General features: G+C 43.4%; 1 protein-coding gene across 1 annotated transcript in view; it reads right to left on the reverse strand.

Annotated features, from left to right (window-relative positions):
* The window catches only part of MDM1 (Mdm1 nuclear protein), a 77,068-nt gene that overhangs the window by 24,675 nt on the left and 28,195 nt on the right, over positions 1-24,198 (reverse strand). Inside the window, 8 exon segments of the mRNA XM_049792231.1 lie at positions 2,160-2,265; positions 3,359-3,521; positions 7,978-8,073; positions 16,473-16,537; positions 16,540-16,595; positions 18,306-18,437; positions 18,440-18,488; positions 18,490-23,769. Coding sequence (XP_049648188.1) covers positions 2,160-2,265; positions 3,359-3,521; positions 7,978-8,073; positions 16,473-16,537; positions 16,540-16,595; positions 18,306-18,437; positions 18,440-18,488; positions 18,490-18,570 — 748 coding nt within the window. The 5' untranslated portion in view covers positions 18,571-23,769.

Raw genomic sequence — 24,198 nt, forward strand, 5'->3', positions numbered from 1 at the left:
TAGAGACAGGAACATGGTGCTCCAGGACCATGTTGGATAAAACCCTATAAAGCAAATATGGCCACAGGACATTTTGCAAGTTGATTCTGGGAGCTGAACAACAACAAAATTAACACAGCCAGTGAAAAGGCTGTGGTTCACAGAGATACAGAATAACCAACCTACAGTGATAAAGTATGCCAAAAACACTTCTCATTACACATGCACAATACACCTTGCTGAACAGGTTCTCACCGATTGTGACAGGACAGTGACAGATTCCTATCCATCTAATACAACTGTGATTTAAAACCATCTCATATAGCTGGTGACTTTTTACAGTACAAACAAAAAAACATTTCCAAAACTGTAAAAAGACTATGTAACAAAACCAGGTATCAAGTTATTTTAAAGAATTGCTGGTCTTTATATGTGCAGATGAAAATAAAATTACCCCACTATTTTAAGAGGAGGATTGAATGACTGAACACATTTAAAGCAGGAACTCATAATCCAACTGCAACGTGCTCAACTGTGATGGAAAAATAAGTGAAGGCCCCTAACTGGCTGAAAAAAACACTTTCTAGGAGAGAGAGAAACTCCTATCTCACTAAAAAGCAATGTAGAGAGAACAACCAACAGTGAAAGATATACAGAATGTCTGGATGTCCGACCACACATACAGGTGGTAGGAAACAACCCTAGTGGAACAACACTGGAAAAGTAGCAGGAAGGAATGCAGAGCACCTGCAGCTGTTAACTTTTTGTGGTGATGTTCTAAGTCATTCTTAAAACTACCAATCTGTGTTTCAACAGGAAAAAACAGAAGTGAATTATCAATAACAACCTGCAAGTCCTATGAGGTGTCAAGAGCAACAATTGAAGATGTAGATGGTTAAATGACCAGAAAAGAGGTGGGAGTGAAAATGAACACAAAGGTGTACGAAAACTGTACCAAGGATGCACAAAAATACTGCTACAACATGAGGAGGAAGAGAAACTGCTGTATTGCTAACTTATGACTTTATTGCATGTCTTGTAAAATTTGCAGGTTTTTTTGACTTAAAAGAAGCATGGATTACAATTTTAAAATGAAGTTAATGTGTTTGGATCTTTGGGTGTTTCAGAATTCGTGGAAGTTATACTTTTCAACACAGGTACCCATACACAGAGCCATGTGCTAGGGAAAGCAAGATTAAAGAAACATGTATTTTGCAGTAATGGAAGAAAGCAGTAATATATGTAACACACAAACTTTCACATGATTGAATTATTTAATAAAATGTCTAGCATCTTGACGAAAAACAAACCCTACTCGCAGTGGTCAGTTCTTAATTACTATGCCGTAATTTAGAACACTTATCATACTGTAGGAATGAATATATTGGACTCTAATTACACGGACTGCATAGTGCGGTTGCACTGAATTGCACAACTTTGTTAATCTGTCTTGTGCCACTACAATAATTACTATTTTTTACTGCTCCTTTTCAAAGCACTGCAGTTGTCATCACTCTCCAGCTTACTCCTATTCCTCAACTCCCTATGGGCTTTTCAATCCAGATGCTATTTCCTTTGTCTTCTACTTCCCAGCCCCACGTTTTCCTGCCATGATAAAGTCTACAACCCCTAACTCCTAGACGACAGCATCACAAGCTTTTCCATTTAATGCTCACGGGTTTGGTTTTTTTCAGTTAGCTGTGCCTGTTAGTCTTCATAACAATTTCACTTTGTATCAAACTTTGCCCCAAGTTAGTCTCCTATTAGATACGGAACTTTACTTGGTGTTTCCATGCACCACAGGTAACCCAATGCCTCCTTCTACACACCCTGTATGGGTTAACACTGCACCTGTGGTTCATGTTTGAGACTCAGCTGACTCAGTATGTCAGAAACCACGTATTTTTCAGGTTTTATATAAACAGCACTAAGGTGAAAAGCAAGTTTCAGTGCAGCCAGAAAGAATATGGCATTCAAAAACATATTCTTAAAGATGACCAGGAATACGCTTTTAACTATATAAAGTGCACAAAGTGCAAAAGCTACCAGCTCACTGTGGCCGTGCACTCAATCACAGCAAACCTCTCCAGGCCTCCTGCGGGACAGGCTCATCCTTACCAGAGCTGGCTTGGACAGCGCCGGGGGTTGCAATTGGGGGTGCAGCTTTTAGGGGCGCTTACCAAACTGATCCGACCGAAGTCCTGCCCACAAGGATTTCTGCTGTTGGGACGGGCTACAAAACTCTGGGGTTTTCCATCTGAAGTTTCTCTTATATTCACTCAGTCCCTGCAGCAAACAGAGAGGTGTCTGTCAAGTGAGGGGTGCATGTCCTGCTTCTGGTGGTAACAGATGGCGGAGGGGAGAAACACCAACAAGGCCGCTGCGGGATTCAGCTAAGCCGGCGGGCTGCTCTGCATCTTCCAAACCCACCCTCCATCGAAGAGCAAAAACTACTTGATCGCTCTGCAGAACCAACGGCGGAATAATTTCATGCACCAACAGGTATGCCTAAAACCAACTTGTATCTTCAAGCGAATAAACCTTCAGAACAAACACAGCCTGAACCCTCCGCCCCCCGCACGACTGAACTCTTTCTCTTTTTATTCACCGCCGCTCCTCAGCACAAGGGTCTCCCGCTTTACCGGCGGCACCCCAGAAACCCCCTTCTGCCGGCTGCGGGGGCCCGCCGGGCCCGCCGCTCCCCCCCCGGCCCGCTGCCCCTCCACACACACACACACACACCCACCCACACACACCCGCAACCCGCACACCCCCTCACGGCCGCTGCCCGGGCGGCCCCCACCGCCTCACCCTGAAGCGCACGGGCATGGCGGAGCGCGGGCTGCCGGGCCGCGGCCGTCAACACCGCCGTTCCCCTGGCGAAGCCGCCGGCCCGGCCCGCCTCGCCTCTCCTCCCCGGGCGCCTGCGCAGTGGCCGCCCGGCGGGGGCGGGAAGCGCGGCGGACCGGCGGGCCGCTCCTTCCCCTCACGGCGCTGCCCTTCGGGGGCCATGTTGGTGGGGGGGGGGGGGGTTGGGGATCGCCGCCACCTCCTCACCTCACGGCGTTGCCCCTCGGGGGCCATGTTGGCGGGGGGCGGCCGCCGTGTTGGCCACAGGAAAAGGCTTTTCCCCCTGGCCTGTGGCAGGAGTACGGCGCCATATCGCCGGTGCAGCCTGTCTGGGGAAGGAGGACGGGGAGGCGTGAGCGCCTAGCGGCGGGTCAGTCGGTAGCGTCGGGCACTTGGCGCTCATGCAGGGCAAGGCCGGGGGAATTACTGGACGACTGGTTTAAAAAAAAAAAAATTACACGCCCACGCTTGCGGCATTGTGTTAGTACAAAAATAAGAGTTTACAGAAAGGAAAAATAAGCTCCCTTACCTTTCTGGAGCCTGTGCGATGGCGTGCCAGCTGCCCATGGTCCTTGGCCACCTCACCCGACCTCGCCGCACCCTCAGGAGACCCTAATCCACCTTCGGGTTCAGATCTTCCCTTGGGGCTCGCTTTTTTGACTGCCTTCCAGCTGCTAATCTCCATCCTGACTCTTCATAGCAAATTAAAAATAATTGAGAGGGTGGTAAAAAAAGGGGGGTGGGGGTGGTGTAAAATAGATACACTAAACAAAATAAACAGCTCGGCCAATCTTTTTGAGCTCCCTCTGCCCGCGGCTGCTGACCCTCTCTGTCTTTCTTCTTTATAGGGCTTGTTGCTGGTCACTGATGCCTCTAACGCACCGTAAGCTTCTTGAGCAAGGGCTTTGTCCCCTCTGCCTGCAAAGCACCCTGCCAGACATGGGAGGAATGATTTGGTGCCAGTCCCACTGACTTAAGCAGAGTTTAGGCCCAGTTGGACCCCGTATAAAAGGAGAGCAACGATTTTTTTACCGTCAAGGCAAGGAAGGAGAGAGCAACAGAAAGGCTTGCGAGCAAAGTAAAATGTTCTGCAATGTAAACAGTGGGGGAAGAAAAGGAATGAATGTGCTGCATCGATAGTGTTTCCAAGTTTCACACATCTTTATTAATAAATTTCAAGATCAAGACAATAATTTTGTTATAATTTGCTTGCTGATTACACTTGAAACTGCTAGGTCCACCAAATAGTTTGTTTTGTTATTACAGTGGTTTATTTCATAACATTCAACGAGGTCTAGTTCCGCAAATTTTCTAAAGTAATGCATAAACTTGTTACAGGATGTGAAAAGCCAGCTGGCAAACTCCTTGTTCAAAATACAGATTCCAGGTCTGCCAGGAATCTCTCCTCTTTGATATGTATGGAAACCAGGCCAAACATAATTTCAGTATGTTTTTAGGGTGTTTTCCAATTAACCAAACTATAATAATGCATTTAGAGATGGTTTGGGGCTGTCTGGATTCGGAGATGGGTTTGATTCTTTAATGCAGAAACATAACATGACACCACACCATCCTGAAATGCAGGATATTATATTTCTTAACAATGTCTTTACCTTTTTTTAAGCTGAAGCAAAATAAATTATCCTGAAACAATGGAATTCACATTCCTCCATATGCACTGATTGATTTAAATTGCATTTTAAAACTTCTCCTCATAGCTAAGAGATAGGAATACCTGATGTGGAGGAAGCACTTTAGTAAATATGTCAACCACTGAGCTACTAGGATCTTTACCTCATACCCTTTATCACTGCTGATGTATACTAGCTACTTCAAGTTCAATGTATATACATTACTGAACACACAGTTATTTAAGGTAATATGATGTAAGAATGCTAAAATGCTTAGGCTGGTAAGAATATTTTCATATGAGTGCTGAATAAATAATGAAATCATAAAAATGGATCCATATGTGGAAAATGTTACAGTGCATTCACAAACTTACGGTCCTGAAAAGAAGGAAAAGATTGTTTCCAGTTTTCTGGAAATAAACTAGCTGGGACTGATGTAAATGTGCATCCCTCAGTAACTGGTCTGTATTATTTATTGGATCCCATTGTTTATAAAAATAAGCACTTAAAGCTTGTGTTGCTACACAAGACATTTAAGTAATTTTGAGTTCAAGTCACTTCACATTTCTATAACACTTGAGAGGTTGACCATCTTCCTCCTTTATTTCCTATAAAGCAAATTATAGTGTTTTATTTTGCCTTACTGATACCTACTCCAGATTTAGATCTTCTTGTTGCTGTTCTTCAAATGAATCAACAGATGTGGTTTCTCTTGCAAAACCACATATGAAAATTCTTTTAATTTTTTATACATATAATTTCAAATGGATAATTTGTGACCCATATATTTTTCTTTTCACATCGTTTGTTTGCCTGTTAGCTTTGCTACATCTTGCTGCATATCCAGACCCTTATCTTTGACCTTCTCTGTCTCTTGACTCCAGCCCTCCTGAGTCCTGACTTCAAGTGCTTGATTAAGCTAGATTTTCCCTGAGCACCTTTCACTTGGACATCAGCCTGTGAATAGCTAACTGTCTATTACATCTATCTAAATGGGGACCTTTTTATGACCCGTTTCTCACGCTGCTTGTAAACTTGTATACCACAGGCAGCCCTGCCTTAGAGAGTTGGTAACCTAAAGAATCTTTCTTTCATTTGCTTTAACATTGATGGTCTCTCCTGCCAAAACTCAAAGCACAATGTATCGGCAATCCTCCCTCCAGCCAAAGAAGGCTAGACACAGCTTGCTGTGGAGCCTGTCAACTCCACTCCATGTGTCAGCCTGAGGGAATGAAATGAGAGCAATGAAACGTGTTTTCTACTTCCAGAGTCTGTAGCCTCTGGCACCTACTGGTACAGGAGCAAAGGAGGAGCAGTAGCACAGCTGGCCTGGCTCAAGTCCCATGGTTTTACTCTTAATAGCAAATGTTTTTCGTGCAAACTTGTCCCAGCTTATTTTACAACTCATTTAGAAACTGCCACATTAAAGCTACTTTAATTTTAGTACTCGTTTCAATCCCTTTTTCAAGTGACAGGGCTGATCCAGCAGTAATTAAAGGGTAGTGTTTTGTTGTTTACAGGGGTCTGGATTCAAAGATATCATAGAATCATAGAATGGTTTGGTTTGGAAAGGACCTTAAAGATCATCTCGTTCCACCCCCTGCCATGGGCAGGGATACCTTCCGCTAGACCAGGTTGCTCCAAGCCCCATCCAACCCGGCCTTGAGCACTACCAGGGATGGGGCAGCCACAGCTTCTCTGGGCAACCTGTTCCAGTGCCTCACCACCCTCACAGGGAAGAATTTTTTCCTAATATCCAGTCTAAATCTACCGGTTTTTAGTTTAAAACCATTACTTCTCATCCTATCACTACACTCCCTGATGAGAAGTCCCTCCCCAACTTTCCCGTAGGCCCCCTTTAAATACTGGAAGGCTGCTGTAAGGTCTCCAGGTCTCCCCAGAGCCTTTTCTTCTCCAGGCTGAACAACCCCAACTCTCTCAGCCTGTCCTCATCAGGGAGGTGCTCCAGCCCCTGATCATCTTCGTGTCCCTCCTCTGGACCCGCTCCAGCAGGTCCATGTCCTTCTTATGTTGGGGGCCACAGAGCTGAACCCAGTATTGCAGGTGGGGTTCATCCTGGCTTCGTGTCTCGGTAGTGGTTCTTGAGCTTGGCAAAAGCATTAACTGGTATCATCTTAAACTAGTCTGTCCCTCTGATACAATTTCATTCTGAATTGCAGAGAAGCCTATGTAGTTCATCTTTCTAACGGTAAAAGAGGTCATAAAATGAACATGAAATGTGGATAGACAGGTCCAACTCTCAGCCCACCATCCACTTTTTTGTGCATTGTGCACTATCTCTGAGGGCAAAACCCTGTCAAAAGTGATTGCTGCCTTTGAGAACATCATCTTTTATGCACCCAAAGCCAGGCACATACAGCAGAGCTTTCCATAACCAAGGGCTGCCAGACTCCATGGCATTCCAGGGTGATCTTGAAACTCCAAAATGTCTCAGGTCAGACCACTTTTGAGATCAGCATCCTTAGCCTTTCTGTCATTCCTCCCTCTCTAAAGTGAGAATAATAGAAGATTCCTAAGCATAGTTTGGTATCTGCTAATCATGAGCTTATTTTGATTATAAAAGCACAAGATATTTTTTAAAAAGTGTAGAATTTGGGTTCAGAAGCAGAACAAGGTCTCTCAAATGTTTGTAGCTGATGCAAGGGCAACAGTGGCTAACTTCGTTTCTTACATTAGAAGAAAAAGGAAAGTAGGAGAGCATGTGTCATTTTGATCTAATTTTGATCTAACGTTTGCCCGGGGAGCACAGTGAAACCACAGCTGCTCATCCTTTAGCAAAGAAGCGTACACCCAACTTGTAGCTATAAACCATAGCGATCTCTGTTTCTGTAGGAAGCACAGGGTGTTACTTTGTGATATTTGTGCAGCTCTACAGGCTCAGCCATTACCAGTCTACATGACTGCTCACAATGTAGAAATAATCTCCTTTCTGTTTTTGAAGGTGTGTAAGATTTACACACTTGCAGTAGCAAAATTGTGCAATGCTTGCATAAATAATCTGTTATGACAACCCCTCGGGGAGTAACTCCTGTTGGCAGGATGTGTGAAATCCCAGGATGGTCTGATGCATTGGTAACTGCACCGTAACAATGGAAACATGAGCTTGGCCTCGGGTATCTCACGGCTCGGGTTGGCAGGCTCAGCTGTGTTGGCAAGGTAATGCAGTTCAGCTTCAAAAGGGAAGGCGAAGAAGCTAATAGTCGCTGTAGAGGGCCATCTGCTAGACGGCCAAAACTCACTATGATGTATTAAGAAAAAGTTTTGTAAGAGACATGCTGAACTTTCTGTTAAATGAAACTTTTGTCATTTTTCTTCTCATTTCTTACTTTGCTCTGCATGCCGTCTGTAACAATAATCTTCTGTCACACTATTGGTGCTATATACATACATCACTAAGAATTCACACTTCCATGAGGCTGACTCTAGCTGTTTAGAAGGGAAGGCTCATTAAGGGAGTGGGAATTAGCCATATGGTCCAAAGGAGATTGTTCTTTACCTTTTGGAATCCAACTGTGAGCAGCTCTCCCTCTTCCCTGGCGCTCCTGGCAGTGTCTGCCAGGAGGTGGACAGACAGAAGTCTGTTTCAGCGGCCCTGTAGGACAGAGTGAAAATGTTCAAACAAGTTCAGGTTTTGTATGTCTAGGTCGACACAGTTCATCTGGCAACACTGTGGTAAAGGAACATCTAAAAATTGTGGTTGCTCTGGTAATAATAATCTATCAGTGCAATTTGCCCGTGTCTGTCATCTCTGCTGATATCTGTATCTTACCTGGTCTCTATAAAAAAGATCATAATGCAATAAAGTCATGTTTTGAAAAAAATGTATGTAAAACCGCTGTGGTTTATAGCACAAATACTGAAAGAGATGTTATTAATAGCTTGAAATACACTGCACCAGTAGCTGTAACAGTGTTGAAGACAGACTGGGAAGGGGACAATATGATCAAAGGGGAAACAACTTTGGCACCCAGCTGCAGGAAAAGCCATTAGTGGCATTTGCATAGATCATATATTCCCCCTCATTATCAGGAACTCATTTGCTGTAGACACCGGGGGTACGTGGCTCCAGACAGCTTGTTACCCCCTTTCTCCCTTATTGGTGGCATCTGGAGAAGAAGTTGCATATTCCTCTGTAGTACGCATTTCTTGGGTCACCGCAGCAGCTTATGGTGATGGTTTTCTGTTGTGGAGACACACAGAATTATTTTTATGAAATAGCAGCAGCTCTCAAGATCCTGAGTCATACCAACTTTTTTATCTGCCATTTTATCCATTAACCCTCCAGTAACTGCGATGCAAATGTCCTTGTTCTTGTTTTCACTTCTTGTTAAACAAAATATCAGCAGATGGCAAGCCTTCGCTGGTACAGCTTGATCACATACCTATACTAAACACAGACCAGACTTTGATTCTTCAGCCTTTTTCAATGGGTGCCTCTTCCCTCCTGACTCCTGCCATCCCACAGGATTAAGAATAATGCTCCAGCAGTTTCATACACAAACCTGCATTTATCCGCAAATTACACAAATTTTTAGGTATTAGTGTGCCAGCTACATTGTGTCTAGGAAAGCTAGATTTGATGCACACCATTACTTGACTAGCTCCAGTGCCTTCTAATAAGATGATTTGAAGGCATTGATTAGAGTAGCATAGCAGAGGTTCCCAAACTGTGTTCACGCATTCTCCTCAAGTATGTCTACTTTGCAGCCAGGTATAGGACCTGCTGTCACTAGCAGTGGCCGCCACCACTGCTGCCACCGGTGTCCCTGCCAGTGATGGTACCTGGCTTTAAAAGTTTGTGAAAGCTAAATTTAAAACTTGTCTCCCCTCAAAAAGTGCCAGTAAATGTAGTAAGCAGGACATCTGAATGAGCCCTGCTCTAGCTGCCCTCAGTAGATAGCCCAACACAGATCTGCAGGTAGGCAGGATCTCGTAGTGTGAATAGCTCCTTGTTCTCCTGGCTTTTGTCTGCACCAGGTAACACACAGCAGCTGAAACACACGTGTCTCTTAGCTGTATTTAGGTATTGCAAGGACTCTGTTTGACTGTGTACCTGGTTCTGACACACGGTTCTGGCTCTTCACAAGGACAAGAGCTTCTGAACACCCTGTATAAGACCTTTGGTTACTGCAGCTCAGCTTTTCAGTTGGAATTATGTTAGGCAAGAATATTTTAGGGCACTGAATACTGCACCAAAACACCGCAGCCTTATGGTGCAAAGTGCCGCAGGCACGTGATTTTAATGTGCTAAAACAAATGGTTCGGTTTAAATTGGTTTGAGAATATTCTGTGTATACCATGCCAGTTTTATGCCAGATTAGATATTGCCAGTTCCCTCCAGATAATATAAAGCCAGTATAAATACCAAACTGCGTACGGTGGTCAATTCACCAGAACTGCTGTTGTGTGCTCCTGCCCCATCCATTTGGATGGGTAGATGATCCAGTGCCACACAAATCAAATCTTAATGGTCTTGTCAGCATGTCCTTACTACAACTGAAGTTTCTTAATTGTCTCAGCCTCTCTTCTGTCTGGCGAGCATATGAGCACAAAGAAATCTAATATTTACCAGCACAGCTGTTTCCTACCTCCTTCCCCCTCTGCAGCCCCTCGGGACACCGTTCTAATAGAGTTTTGTGTAAACAGCATTTGGCAAAAATCCTGAAGTCCCTTCTAAGGCAGATAGGACATCACTGTGACACACGTATCTTGAAAATTATTTCCTCCAGATAATGTCCACCAGAAGCTGAGGATGTTCCTGGAGGGCTTCATCCATCTCTGGCTGAAGACAGCATCAGTCTTTGGGTCGGCTGCAGGGGACGCAGGTGTGGAGCTACAGGCTGAGCCCGGCCCTACCCTTGGTGGTCCCGGGGAGAGGGCCAGTGGTCCCTGTTGTTCTTTGTGGACTTGCTAGGTGGGATTCGCCAAACACAAGACTTGTGCAGTTGATCCTGACTCCGTGCTTTCCCAGCTAAAGGAAAGCCATCGCATGGGGATGGGCTGAGGCCGGGCAGTGGCACGTCGTCGGGAACTGTCGCTCAGGCAGGGATGAAGCACCATGGATGAAGCACCATGGATGAAGCACCATGGCCACGGCTGGAAGGAGCTCCGCGGGGACAGGAGTGGGTCCCAGCTGCAGCATCCCTGCGGCACTGCCTGGGGGTCTCGCCCTTGGCCGCACTGACGCTGCGTTATCCCCTGGCCCTGGCATCCAGACCTCCCAGCGGGAGGATGCTCTCAGGGCCTTTGCAAAATGGGCACAGTGGGCCTTTTGGTGTTTACAGCTGGTCTGCACAGACGCGATGCGTTCTGGTATTTTCTTTCAATCTGTAGCAAAATCTAAAGTTCCCAATATTGTTGGAAAGGAAAATGCCACCCAACCAGCAATCTGGTCCTTATCGCAGCTGCTCAGTCTCAGTGCCCAAAAGTCAAATTTCAATCAATTTAGTCTTGGATGCCTTTTCAATTTCAGATGAACCAGAGCCTTCAGTGCTTAACAGCTTTTTGAAAATATATGCAATTAAATATGATACGTTGGATTCATTTCAAAATACCTGACTTAGAGTGGTACATTTCCAAAGATAATTTCATTAGGGTTTTTCTTTCCATGACAGTACCTGGAACAAAATTCTGCAATTTCTTTCTCATAAGTAGCTCCCACTGAAATCAATGGAGCAATCTCAGAGGTACACTCTGCTGAAAGTATCTCTTTTCTTTCCACAGACCAGATTAACTTCTTTGCAGGCCAGATCTAGACATAGGGTCATTGGCTGATCATCTCTGCTAAGAGATCTAAAAAGGATTATGTATTATAACCTTTTACATTCTAGTTAGTGGCTTCAATTTGGCTTGTGTGAGCAGTGGCTTGATGTCATTCATGGGAGCAGTCTGTAGTTGTGAATTCTGGCAAAGCTTTTTCTCAAGTAAATAGACTGTCCTAGGTAAAATCTGAATAAATTTTGTAGTTTTTTAATCTGAAATCTGGAATGGCAGCAAAAGGTTTTGTGATCGAAACGTGTATCTTCCCACTTGCAGATGTGCTGGATCTCATCATCATCAGTTGGAGCGAGCTGTCAAAATCCAGTCCTCGTTTACAATATCTGGTGAAGAGATAAAGTTGTAACTGTCATGTCCAGAAAGTCCTGCTGACATAAGGAACAACATTCCTGATGGCCTCAAGAGGAGGTCCTGTTCTGAAGACAGGGATGGTGAAAGCATTAATGTAAAGAGCAATATCATAGTGAGTTAAAACTAACAGTGGTGGTACTTAACTGTTTTTAAAGGTTAGTTTAGGCAGATGTTCTACCACTTCTGGTAGCCTCACCAAGTTGAAATGCTCTCAGCAGAACAAACCAGTTCTGCATCCCCACCAAGATGTAAAAGTTGCAAGAAAGAAGCCATGTGAGTAGTAGTTAGCTTTTTAAATATCAATCTTAAAATAGAAATACATAGGGAAAAAAATCATTCTTTTGGCTGACTTATGCTGGAAGTTTCCATTTAGGTTTGGATTTGCACATACGAATAAGTAGGGTTAACATTTTCAGAATATCCCATTGGTCCTCAATTTTTTTTATGTGTGTGAACCCTGACTGCACAGTCTCCGGTGTGGCAGCATGGTAAAGACAAGCTATTTGTGACTAATCAAAACCTATTTGCAAAACTGTTGGGGCCACCAAGGCAAGCAGAAAACTATATCCCACCTTATATTTGGAGAAAAGTGTCCAGGGCAAAGCATTGCTGAACAGTAATAAATACTCAGCTATGTATCCACATGTAGCCTCCAGAGTGGTATTAACCTCCCACAGAGTATTTTCTCTGGTGGATACAATGGTATATGGAAATAATTGGAAGTTAAATATTTCATGTGCAATCACCTGATGAAAAAAAAAATCTAAATTTTCCATTTGGAAAACTTCACATTTTCCAAAAACTTAACTTTTTTGTTAGGGAAAAAAATAAAAGAAACAGGAGAGTCTCAGTCTGCTCTGGTCTTAGCAGAAATAAGACTTTGTAGAAATAATATCAGAAAGAAGTTTGAAAATCATTTGACATGTTAATTGAACAGTAGCAACAGGCTCCAAGAAGGCAGTCCAGCTTGATTGCATTATCACAGCTGGTGTATTGGTCTTACTTGAGAAAATGGGTATTTTTGGTTTTCGCTCCATTTTGGGTCTCTCATTGAAGCGTGGGTCATGCTGGCTGTCTCTGTGAAGTTGCTGTCTTTTCAAGCTTAGAAAAATTATTTGAGAGTTAATGAGTTAATGTTTGATTATTTTTTTTCTGCTCCCTTCTAGACATAATAATATTCCTCAATTCCTCAAATAAACAATTTTCCATTAAAGATGTTAGTTGGTTTCTGTCACAACATGCTGCATCTGTCCTGACTTTAACTTTAAAGAGTAACTCTAATGCAGCAGCTCTTCCAAGTGATTTTCCTCCTAATCTTTTTATATCTACACTTGTTCCACCCCTGACTCTCACAGAACACTGAAAGCATGGTATTAAGACAGCTTAAAGAAGACATATTTCTCACATTTCTTCTGTCTTTAAAATATGTAAACCTCAACAAATGGTGCCTTTCTAATCCATTTTTTATATTCATCGAGAACTATGGCTCATCTCGCAGACATACTTCTCATTGTGTTTTGAATTGGATTATTTAGGAAGAACTGATAAAATGCCTAAAAGCCTTTCTTGGCATAGTATCACTTCAGTTAGAAGTTGTATTTGCTTCCTGGGCACTTTGGCTAATCCCAATGGCAGAAGGCTTGCTGGAAGAAGGATGGACGGCAGAAAACGAGACCAGGGACCACACGTCACAAGGAGAGCAGGACCAGCTACTGAGGGGCTGGAGTAAAGGTTACATACTAACGAGAGCTTTTATCAGTGGTTTCTGTCAGAAAAACTCAAAGGTCATCCCAGTATTAATTTAAATCTCTTAACAGTTTCTGGAACAGAGAGGCAGAAGCACCACTTTTTTCTGTGCTCCTGGGCAGTAACTCGTGAAGCAGCTCAGGGTTTCAGATTGCTTCCTACCTCCTCACCAGGGCAAGTCAAACCTTCGATCTCTGAATGGGGACAATGCAGATTTTATGGCATGATGGTTCCTCTAAAGACTTGAATGCTGACTTTCTTTTCAGTATTGGCCTGAATCCATTAAACTGTACGTGAATGCACAATACTAGAAGTTTTCCAGTACTATCTATTCATTAAAACCGCAGTCTGTGTACTCTGGTTTGCTCAGTGCAGAAAGATTGAAGTCAACAATTTCTTCTGTTGTGTTTTGGTCAATAAATCTGCTGCTCCAGATTCATTCCTGGTCCAACTCCAGTGCTGCAGTGTGGATAGATGTTGTCTTTATTCTTCCTCCTTGAATTCAATTGTCCAACCAAAAAGATGACAAATCTTCAAAAGTACTTTGCTTAAGCGAGGCTGAAGATGTCATCAAATAAAGACAAATGAAGGAATTTTAATTTAGAATTTACTGCAGGTTTGCTGACAACTGGTTGTTAAGCTGATCTATTCTGGGTTAAGTTTAGACAATAATTGTAAATCAAAGTGAAATACGAGATCAGTTAAATAAAGCTATTTAGAAACTTTTTTTTTTTTTTCTGATATACCTTTCAGGGCTTCCAGGCAATGCAGGGACTGTTGACAGCTGTGTGATGACTTGGGCAGATGAAGAAGTGGCAATGAGTGAGAACTGCCCGAGTGAAGCGCTTCTGTGTTCTTCTGTTTTATTACTGTATTGCCTCTGGCTTCAAGACCCAGGCAAAGGCCAGCTGGAGTGGGCAGGCAAATTTACAGATGTTAATGCTTGCCTTTGGCATTTTCTTTCACCGAGGTCCGGGATGTCATCTGTAGTCTCCTAAGGGCTAACGTGCAGTTTGGAGGTGACAGACAAAACTTACCAGAGCATCCAGGGTACCGATTAATAGCCTAGGACATTGCGCTTTATCATTTGAAAGTATCCTTTTGATTTTTACCGTTTTTCATGAAGAGATGTGAAAACCACTGTCTGCGTTACGGATGGGATGCGGCACGGTGGGACTGTCACCACTAGATGGCACGAACCTGATGCAGCAGAAAACATGTCTGAAAAAATGCTGAAACATTTAATGCTTTGCTGAACAGCTGCCATCCAGTAAGTGAAAAGACTACCACCACCACGCTAGCCATCAGCACAGGATTCGTCTGGCAAGCCCACTTCATGCTGGTTTGCACAACAGCCTTCTAGATGATGGGGGAAGGAGGATGTGTTTGGAACAGAACCGCTGTGTTGCCTCATCCCCTGGGCAAAATGAAAATCCATAGCTACTAATAAGTTTTTTCTGCATTTCTGCAGCCAGGTATTTAAAGCATACACTTTTTTTCCCCACTTGAAGCTACAGTGATGTATACAGCTAGGACCGTCATAAAAATGAGGCTAGCTGGCTGCCGTTGCCGTCCCATTCCCTTTGGCCATGGCCACACATCTCACTTGATGCAACCTTGTTTTCAGGCCCCAAGGTTGTAAATTGAAGTGTCTCAGCCCCGCTTCGCCTCCAGGCCAGCGCTGACACTGCACTGCAGGTCTGGGGAGAGCTGCTCTCATGGTGCTCTCATCCCTCTGAGCGGGATGTCAGTCTGGAAGCCTTGGACGGCTCTCCAAGTAGGTATTAGAGATCCCAAGATAATTCCAGTTAAAGCTAGTGATCCTCAAGAGTTCTTTAGAGATATGCACTCTAATATACTGCTGATTTTTTGTTCAGATTTGCTAACATCTAATCCATTACTTTAAGCAGCATTTTTAGATAAATATGATAATCGATCTCTGTTAAAATACAGGAAAGCTGGCCTTGGTATTTACAACAAAGGAGACTGAGAGCTACAGAAATATGTTCTGGTTAGGCTTACAACTCGTGGTTAAGCTTTTGTAAAAAATTTTTTTATTTCTACAGCATCATAGATGTGGAAAACACTTTAAAGAGAGAGAATATGTGCTTTAAATGTATCATATATGCAGCAGGCACTCAAAATAAAGAAAAGGTACTGAAGCACCTATACTTTAAATGAGATTAAGTGCAGGATAAGATGACAATAAACAAAGGGCTGGATGAAAGGCTGGCAATGCTGAACAGTCAGACTTAATAATATGACCATATCTTATTTCCTCCTCAGATTTTTTTAATACAGTAAATTTATTGTAATAGGATTTCTGGACAGCATCCACTCTGAAAGCCTGCGCAGAGGTTAGCAATAGAAGATTGGCTTAAAAAAAAATAAGGCATGTCAAAGGATTTTAAGGGAGTCTGAAGTTGCAGGAAGCAAAAGCTCAGAGACTATTTCTTTAAAAATACTTTTAACAATTCTCATTTCTTACACAGACAGCATGTTTTAATACATTACTCATATATAAGTTCCTGAGTCATTTGTGTCAAATGTGAATTTGGTTTGGTTTCCTGGAAGTGTGATGCTGCACCCAGACACTATGGTGACGGAGGTTATATATATGAAGCCAGTCAGAAACTGCATGCAGGGGTAAGAAATAGTTTCCTTACAGGAAACTTGATTTTTGGCAGAAACCAAAGAAAGTTCGCAATTTTGTCCAATGAGTTAAAAAGGAGGGGAAATGTTCTTTTGTATATAACATAGAGGAAAGCAAACTTTCTGAGAAAATCTTCATTTTGCCAATACTTGATTTTTGATCAGCACAAGTTTTAGCCAACAACTCTCAAACATTTCTAAAGCATGTATGTGAATTCTTGCACTGTAGGGTCCCTTGCCTGAGAACGACTGCAATTTACTTGCGCTTGTCAATTATATGCAATTTAGCTACAGATTTATCGCGGACAGCACTTTAAAACACATGGTAATAGCCACAGAAGCCCTGAAGCTTGCGCAGGGGCAGGAGCTTGCTCCAGTGTCTTTGCTTGGAGCGGGCTTTCTGCTCAGGCAGAGATGTTTCACCTCCCTTTTTCCCTGTTCTGCGGAGCCAGAGCTTGGTCTCACCCTATTTCCCGTTGGCAGCTCCCGGCCCTCGCGAGGCACCGGGGTCCCACGGCCCCACAGCAGCTCTACAGGGGCACAGCCGAGGCAGGGGAACAGCCCAGGGAGCAAACCTTGAAGCAGTACCTGCAAAGGCAGAGAGTGAATTACTGGGACTCCATATTTGCCAAAAAAAAAAAAAAAGCCAACAGAACAAGCCTACCAGCTCACGTCAGTGACGTATGATCAGAACTCTGCAAATGCAAAATATCCAATATCCATGCTCCTCCTTTCTAAAGAGAGCCTGGAGTTTGGGCTCTTCCACAGGCAATCAGTGTGTGCTATTTCAGAGGCCAAAAGAAAGTCAGGGAGAGGCGCTCGTTGCAGCTAGATCCCGAAAGGCGCAGCCCTGGACTTCCTCGTAAAAATCTGCTTTGCCCCTTTCCAGCCCAGCCCTTCACGTGCTCCCACCCAGACTGCAAAAAAGATACAGCCTTTCTTTTCTGCGCAGCTTTTCTGAGCAAAAGAGCTTCTTTGTTAGTGATGGGCCTATTACATTTGGAACTGTGTTACAATCAAAGGAACTAATTTTGACCACATCTTCCTGGGACAATCTCCTGGCTTATTAGATCTTTTTCTCTAACGTCTGTTCCTTCTAAAAATACATCTAGAGATCAGCAACTGGAAATCTGTTGTCCTAGTAGCAGCAGTTGCATTATTAGTATTTTATTTTCCTGAAGGAAAGAGTTTTCTTATGTCAAAACATTACATGATAGTGCTGTCTGAGGTACTACACGAAACATCTGTACCCGTTTCCATTAACTGCTAGCGCACTGGATCAATATTCAAACACGGTCATTTGTTCTCTGCGATACCACCAAGCATCTAAAAACTGTCTCTAAAAACTGGGTGGTTAATGTGAACCAGGCATTTTTAAATAGATCAGCCGGCCCACCCATGATTATAAGCCTGAACATAAGGGAGCATGTTTTACAAGGTCAATTCCAATTAAAGCTCCTCTCCCAACCCAAATATCTTTAATCTCCGAAGACTACTTGTATGCATCGTTTCACTTACGTTATGCAAGTCTGTTTTGTGATTACTTCCAATTACTTCCCTGCCCACGTAGCTTTCTCACCCTCATCCGCCACAGTTACAAATACACACGTAAAGATGAAGCTGGCCCTGGCGTACTACAGCTGCTTTCTTCGGATGCTTTTTTGTAGGGCAGCCTTCACGATGTGATTTAATACTTGAGAATAAGCCGGCACATGGGGGAAGGGGAAAGAACTGCTCAGATGATGATGCTTAGTAGATCACATTCCTGCTATTTTAGTTACCAGTTTTACTTTTTTACTCTACAGTTTATACACAAGCATAAATTTGCAAAAATGCTAAAAAGAGCACAGGAGAGGTTCTTCTGATAGCAGAAATAGAATGAAATTCTAGTCTTAAACATGGGTCAGAGTCAAAACTCCTAATCTAAACTGGAGGGAGGCTCGAATGTCAAGGGCAGATTTTGATCTTAGTTCTCTGCATGGAAATCTGAAGCAGCTCCGCACTTTGTCAAATGTGGTGTTTTGCTGGAAACCTCACTGAGAGCACAGTTTGAATCAGAGTGTGTGTATTTAGCCTTCAATGTTTTCGTTTGGGTTGCGAAAGAAACCCACTTGTGAACTCCAGCTCAATCCGGGACCGAGAACCAAAATTTTTTCCAGCCCTTTTTAATTAAAAATTATGTTTTAAAAATGTTAATACTGCAAAGGTCAATCAGGACACAGACCATCGTATTATCTGAACAGAGTAGAAAGGCATCTTCCTCCAAACTCTACCAAAATATACTGATTTCTTTCTTACTTTTCAACAGGCATAAGAAACGATGGGCTTCTGCAGCTCTTCTATGCCAGGAAAGGGGAGTGATTCCGCCTGATTCAATATTTGCTTCCCCGCTTTGCCTCAGCCCAATAGTACAAAGGGAGGTGGGAAACGCCGGTCTCCTGAGCTGGCTGCCCTCTCCCCGGGGAGCTCCCGGCCGGCACCGAAGCTGCCACACACCCCTCGGTGCACGGGAAGAGGAAAGGCGGGGAGGGATGTGGCCGAGCCCGCCGTGCTCCCATCGCATCCCGTCCCCGGTCCGGTGGGGCACCCGCTCCTCGGGAGCAGTCTTCGGGCTATGACGGGCTTTTCCGAGACATCTCTTCCCAGCTCGGGCGTGCCAGAAAATCAGGCCCAGTGGAGTTACACCAGTATGCGTGAGAGCAAATTAGCGCCCTGGCTCTTCAGTTTCATTGTTTCGTGTTGGTGATGCAATATGACTAATTTGTTAGGAATAATAGCACTGCACTCAAATATGCCCCTCTCAGAAATAGCTTCCCCACAGGCTCGTTAAGGGTAACCTTTTTAGAAAAAGAATGCATTTGCCTTAGTTCCTGAGAGCAGAATGGCTCTTTAAAGTCACAGATACTCCTTTCAAACTATACCATCTTGCCGAAGTATTACATAGAAGTATTAGGTGGCACCATGCTGTACTTGAATGGTGCTTTTGGAGAGGCCATTTCTCCACCCCCTCAAAAAAAATGCATCTAAACCCATATTTTTTAACAGAAATGGTCTCCTTTCTACCAGACATTCCCTCCAGTACCAAGGCTTGGGCTTTGCTGGTGTGGGACTGTCACTGCACAGTATGCTGGTAGTGTCAAGACCTTGAACTAAAGGTCTGAATTAAAGAAAGCAGATATTTAACTGAAGGGAGATCCCAAGCATAGACAGAACATTTCTAATCCGTGTCCATAAATACAACTGATGGTAAAGGAATCCTGCCTTTGAACTGATTGCTCTGATCAGATTCAGTTTTAAGTGAGTTCAGATGTAATCGGTTTTTAAAAAGGAAGCAGTACTGTAGAAACAATTGGGGTTCCTGTACTTCCAGTTGGGATTGGTGGTGAATTTTGAAATTCCTCTTCTAGTTCTCTCTGATGATTGTATCAAGCATGTGAATTTCTAGTATATTTTTCTTTCTTTGGTGTAGGAAGATGACAATATCTGTATTAGTCCACCCAAAACACAAGGGACCAGAAAGGCTTTACACATGAGTGTCCTCCTACAGGTTCAGTCTCCATGATTTCTGCAGGTCTAGCAAATCTAGACCCAAGTGTTAAGCGTGGGTTGCTTAAGAAAGCTGGTGATTGGATGAACATGAATAAAAATGGCATAAAATGGCAAATGCTCTGGTACAGTGTCAGCTTCAAGATAAAAGGAATTCCTCTGAACATGGAAATATTTGGGGGAATGCCTGAGAAATTTTCCATTTTCCTCATAACAATCCGTAAACTTTGCCTCACTGCTTCCCACCGTATTTTGATTTGAAAAATTGTTAAGGTCATACTAGAAGACAAGAGGTACTAGGAAAGATAACATATTAAATTGGTATATTTATTACACATACCTACACAATGAATTTAGGCTTTGAGGAGAAAAAGAACAAACATATACATTTGAATGAAGCAATATAGCATACATTTATCATCACAGTTTGCTGCATTGAGCATATATTTTCTACTTCTTACAGAAAATCTCCCAGACAGGTCTGAGCTTCGCAGAAGTTACTACAATAAGTGGGTTAGCAGGCAAACTGTACCTGAAATGTTATTCCCAATAAGCACACTTGATTGGAGACCATGTCTGTGCTTACTTTCTGCGGGAGCTGCCCATGTTCCAAGGAGTCAGGAGTTATGCCTGGTTTGACTAAGGTAGACCTTTGGAGCAGATGTTGTATTGATCGGATTTCTAGGACGCACATCACTGTAGAGTCCCAGTCACCTTAGGCAGCATATTTCAGAGCTATGTATAAAGAATATTGATTTTTGGATGCCTATTTCTAAATGAAGAAAATGCAACATCTGCATCTTTCTCCTCCCTGAACTTGCACCTGGTGTTTCCAATTCTTTCCGTGCAGACTGGCTGTAAAGCACTTTCCTGTATCATCCCCTCTGCATGTTTCTAATACCTAGTCCCACTGAAGTCCACAGCAGCCATCTTCAGGTGGGCAAGATCAAACCTTGAAGCTGTAGATTAAGACCAAGGTGAAGGAGAGAGGCATACACTACTTCTGCTTCACGATCACAGACTGATAGCCCCTTTCCACTAGTAAACTGTATATAGTGTTTTGTCCAGCTAAAAATACTTTGGAAGAAGCCACGCTGTTGCAAAAGATCAGACAGCAAACATCTGTCCTTTACCCATTGCCTCTATCAGCTCATTCTTTACTGATTCCCAGATTAGGAAGCGGGGCATCATCATAGAAATGGAGAAGCCAATGAAACAAAATAATGGTCCTGTGAGAAGAAAGGAGAAGAGTCACAGCCCAGTCACTGAGATCTCAAGGCAGAAGCAAAGGGTTACGCTATTATTGGTACCCTCGTCACCTTGGCCACCAATATTTGAGAAGGCCTGCCTGAAAATTATTTTCTTCGCACATTTTTGCAAGTGCAACTTGCAAGTGCAATGAAAAACATGACCACAGAATAAGTATAGGTCTAAACTAAAAGTAACTGTTGTGGAGTGGAGACTGTTGTTACATGATGGTGCTCAGTGACTTCTGCGAATTAAGACGGTACCTGCAGGGAGCAAACGCTGCACGTGGCCACGTGTAACACACTGTGCTCTGCTTCTCTGAGCAACTTTGGCATGGCCAGACTCTCCAAGAAGTCCAAAGAGTGGGCCCGGCTCACTACGCAGAGGCATATAGCATATTTAAACTTACGTCTCAGATTTCTGTCCAGTGTTGAGAACTTCACACAAGCTGCTCTTGTAAGCTACGCTGATAGTTACAGGGGACTTGCATTAAAATCTTGGCCTGGTTGACAAATATAGGCTATTTAAAAAGTCTTGCATTAGTACCACTGGAGTTAGATGATGTATGACTAAGGTGATTATGGGGAGAGAGAGAGAGTCTTTATACTAATTGATTGGTTATGTTCTCTATTAATGTAGGGAGCTCATCCACTATACTTTAGCTAGACATATGGAAGGTTTTTAAAGTGCCTTTGGCATTAGGAGCTAATATGGAATATATTGCCACATAAAGTTCTTTCAGAAAATTTAGCCCTGTTTATCACAGTGACATTAGGAAGTCAGTAAAGATGATTTTTGTGAGCAAAAGGTGCAGAATTTGGCCCGACTTTTGATATACTGCCTGAATGGCTCTATGCAATTGCTGTTGCATTTATTTCTGTTTGTAACTAAAACCAAGTTGCTTTCTATGGGAATTTGAATTGTGCTCTGTGTATTATTTACATGTGTTGAAAGAAGCATTGATGTACGATAGGAGCCAGTATAAGACTGTAGCAGGGAAAAGCCATTAAAACATATACACGCTGAACTCATTAGCTAAATTTATCTTGTATTATTTTTAGTAAAAGTCCAGATGACTGTGTATCCCCATTACATCTCCCTGGGCTTGTAAATGATCTATTTGGGGGGAAAAAAAAAAAAAAAAGGCATAATACAAATCTATCAAATTATCTTCCTTTCAGAAACAAGTTTTATCCACAATCTAGCACAACACTGAGGGGCCACAGAGGCTTCCTCTGTAGCTCAGTGGTTGCAGCAGTAGGAAGACCCACATCAAATTCCACTTTCAGCCTGCGTATCCTGCCTCCCCAGCTGAGTGCCCTTAATTAAGGCACAGTTACTCTGTGTATAAGGGAACCTCTGCAGTAGAGGAGGCAGTAAAATAAGTTGAAAGCTGGTGACTTGCTGGTCTCCAGCAGAGGAGGTGTGGAGTCAAACATCCTCAGGCAGTGGAAGGCGTCCAGCCTGGATTCACCACATCTTAGGCACGTTTCTCTCCAGGAGGAAGAAAGGCAGCAGAGATCAGGCAGCAAGAAGTCCTGAGCAGAGACACTTGGACCACAGAGTCCCTTAGGAGAACAGAGTCCCTAGCCACAGTGGCTTCTATAGCTCCCTTGGCCAGGTCCCTTATTGTCCCCTAGCTCCACGCAGTGCCGTGTCTCAGACCTGTGGCTCTAATAGGTGACAGCTGATAATTTACAGAGCAGTTCATCTTGGCCTGTAGCAGAGATTTTTCCATGCTGCAGTGAAAGTCAAAACTCAGTTCTAATGAGAACACCATTAATTTCTACCCAGACCTCCCAGCTGAACAAAGCCCTCTGCACCAGTGCTCGCTCCACCCCGACATCACACTTCCATCCTTGTCTTCCCCACTGCTCGAGTGTGAGGCACCCTCAGGATGCCGATAAGGCAACATCTTCATCCAGCACCCTTTCCTTTTCTCAAATGCTCTTTGCTACCTGTCATTCAAAACCAAAACAGGCAATGAGAGCACCCTGGTTAATTAAGCTCCATCCCACGGGCTCCCGACGCCTTTACTCTTGGCAAACAGTGAGATACTGACTGTGGCTGGGGAAACTGGGACCTGCTGGGGGAGTTATACAGCAATTATATCTATTTCAGGATAACTCAGGCGCACCTCATTACTTCTGGTGTACCATTGATTTTGCTGCAATTAAATCCTGGAGGTTTCAGACTTGGCTGAAATGTCAAATATCAATTACAAAAAAAAAAATCTCAGACATTCACAAAATGGATGCTTCCTTGAGATGCTGTAGCAACGCTTCACCCCTCCCTCACTTTTTGATCACCAGCTCCAATAAACTTCAAACAGGAATTTTCCTCTGATGGTGTCAAAATGATGGCCAAAATGGCTGGAAATCTTTAATACCTCAACTTTACCAGCTAAATTTATACACATTAGCCAAGGAGCGGTAGGTACCCGGTGCCAGTGCAGGTCAAGGACAACACTGAAATAAGAAAAATAGTACTATCATATGGGAGCTACTGAAAGGTAAAATTAAAATACATAATGGGAGATGCTTCTCGGGAGTTGGGCAAGTTTTGACACAGAGAAAAACAGAAGATAGCAGAGATGATGCATTTCTGTCCCTCCTAACTAGACCTGGCGTCTCGTGAATGGCCCCACATGAGCTCTGTGGACCAGCTGTGTTGACTGGGGCTTGTCTGTGGACGTAATGCAAAGGGCCGTGTTGGCTGGTGTTAAAGCCAAGCTCTGGACTGGACGTTCCCATAGCCCTACTTCTATGCATCTGACTTTCCTGTGTTGGGTGGGCCGTCACCCAGATCCTTCACGCGAAATCAGATCAGTTTGGCTTGTTTACTTACCCAAGAAGAGCTCATTACACCAATACCACTATCATGCTCACACAGGAGAATTTGTGTTTGTTTCCAGTGCACATGTGCTACAAATCCCTGTTGCATCTTGCTTCCCTCCCTCCTTCTGCTCCTGCAGTGGAGAAGGGGAGAGAGAAACTGCATTTTCATAAAGGACATGATAAACATCACTGATTACGCTTGAGAGATCTAGAGGGTGAACATTTAAAATATGGTGCTCATTTTGTTAGACACTTTGAAAACATTCTATATGGGGATTAATGAAAACCAATGGTTTACTAGTTATGCTTATTGTTTTCTCATTTAATTAGGGACTTAGCTCTACGTTCCAGTGTCAACAGAGCCAGCAACTATTTAAATGAGATTGGGATACTAATGTCTTCATTGCTTTGCTCTCAGGGGAGGGGGCACTTTGCTCTCTGTCTCTCCATTTAGTATTTTATTATGAAGCACCAAAGCAAAGTTTTTTTTTCCATCATCCACATCTGTGCGTTGAAAAGCGGGGGGGGAGAGGTGGAAAGCAAGGCGACAGACACTACTT

The sequence above is a fragment of the Accipiter gentilis genome, chromosome 34, assembly GCF_929443795.1.
Source record: "Accipiter gentilis chromosome 34, bAccGen1.1, whole genome shotgun sequence".
Lineage (NCBI taxonomy): Eukaryota > Metazoa > Chordata > Aves > Accipitriformes > Accipitridae > Astur > Astur gentilis.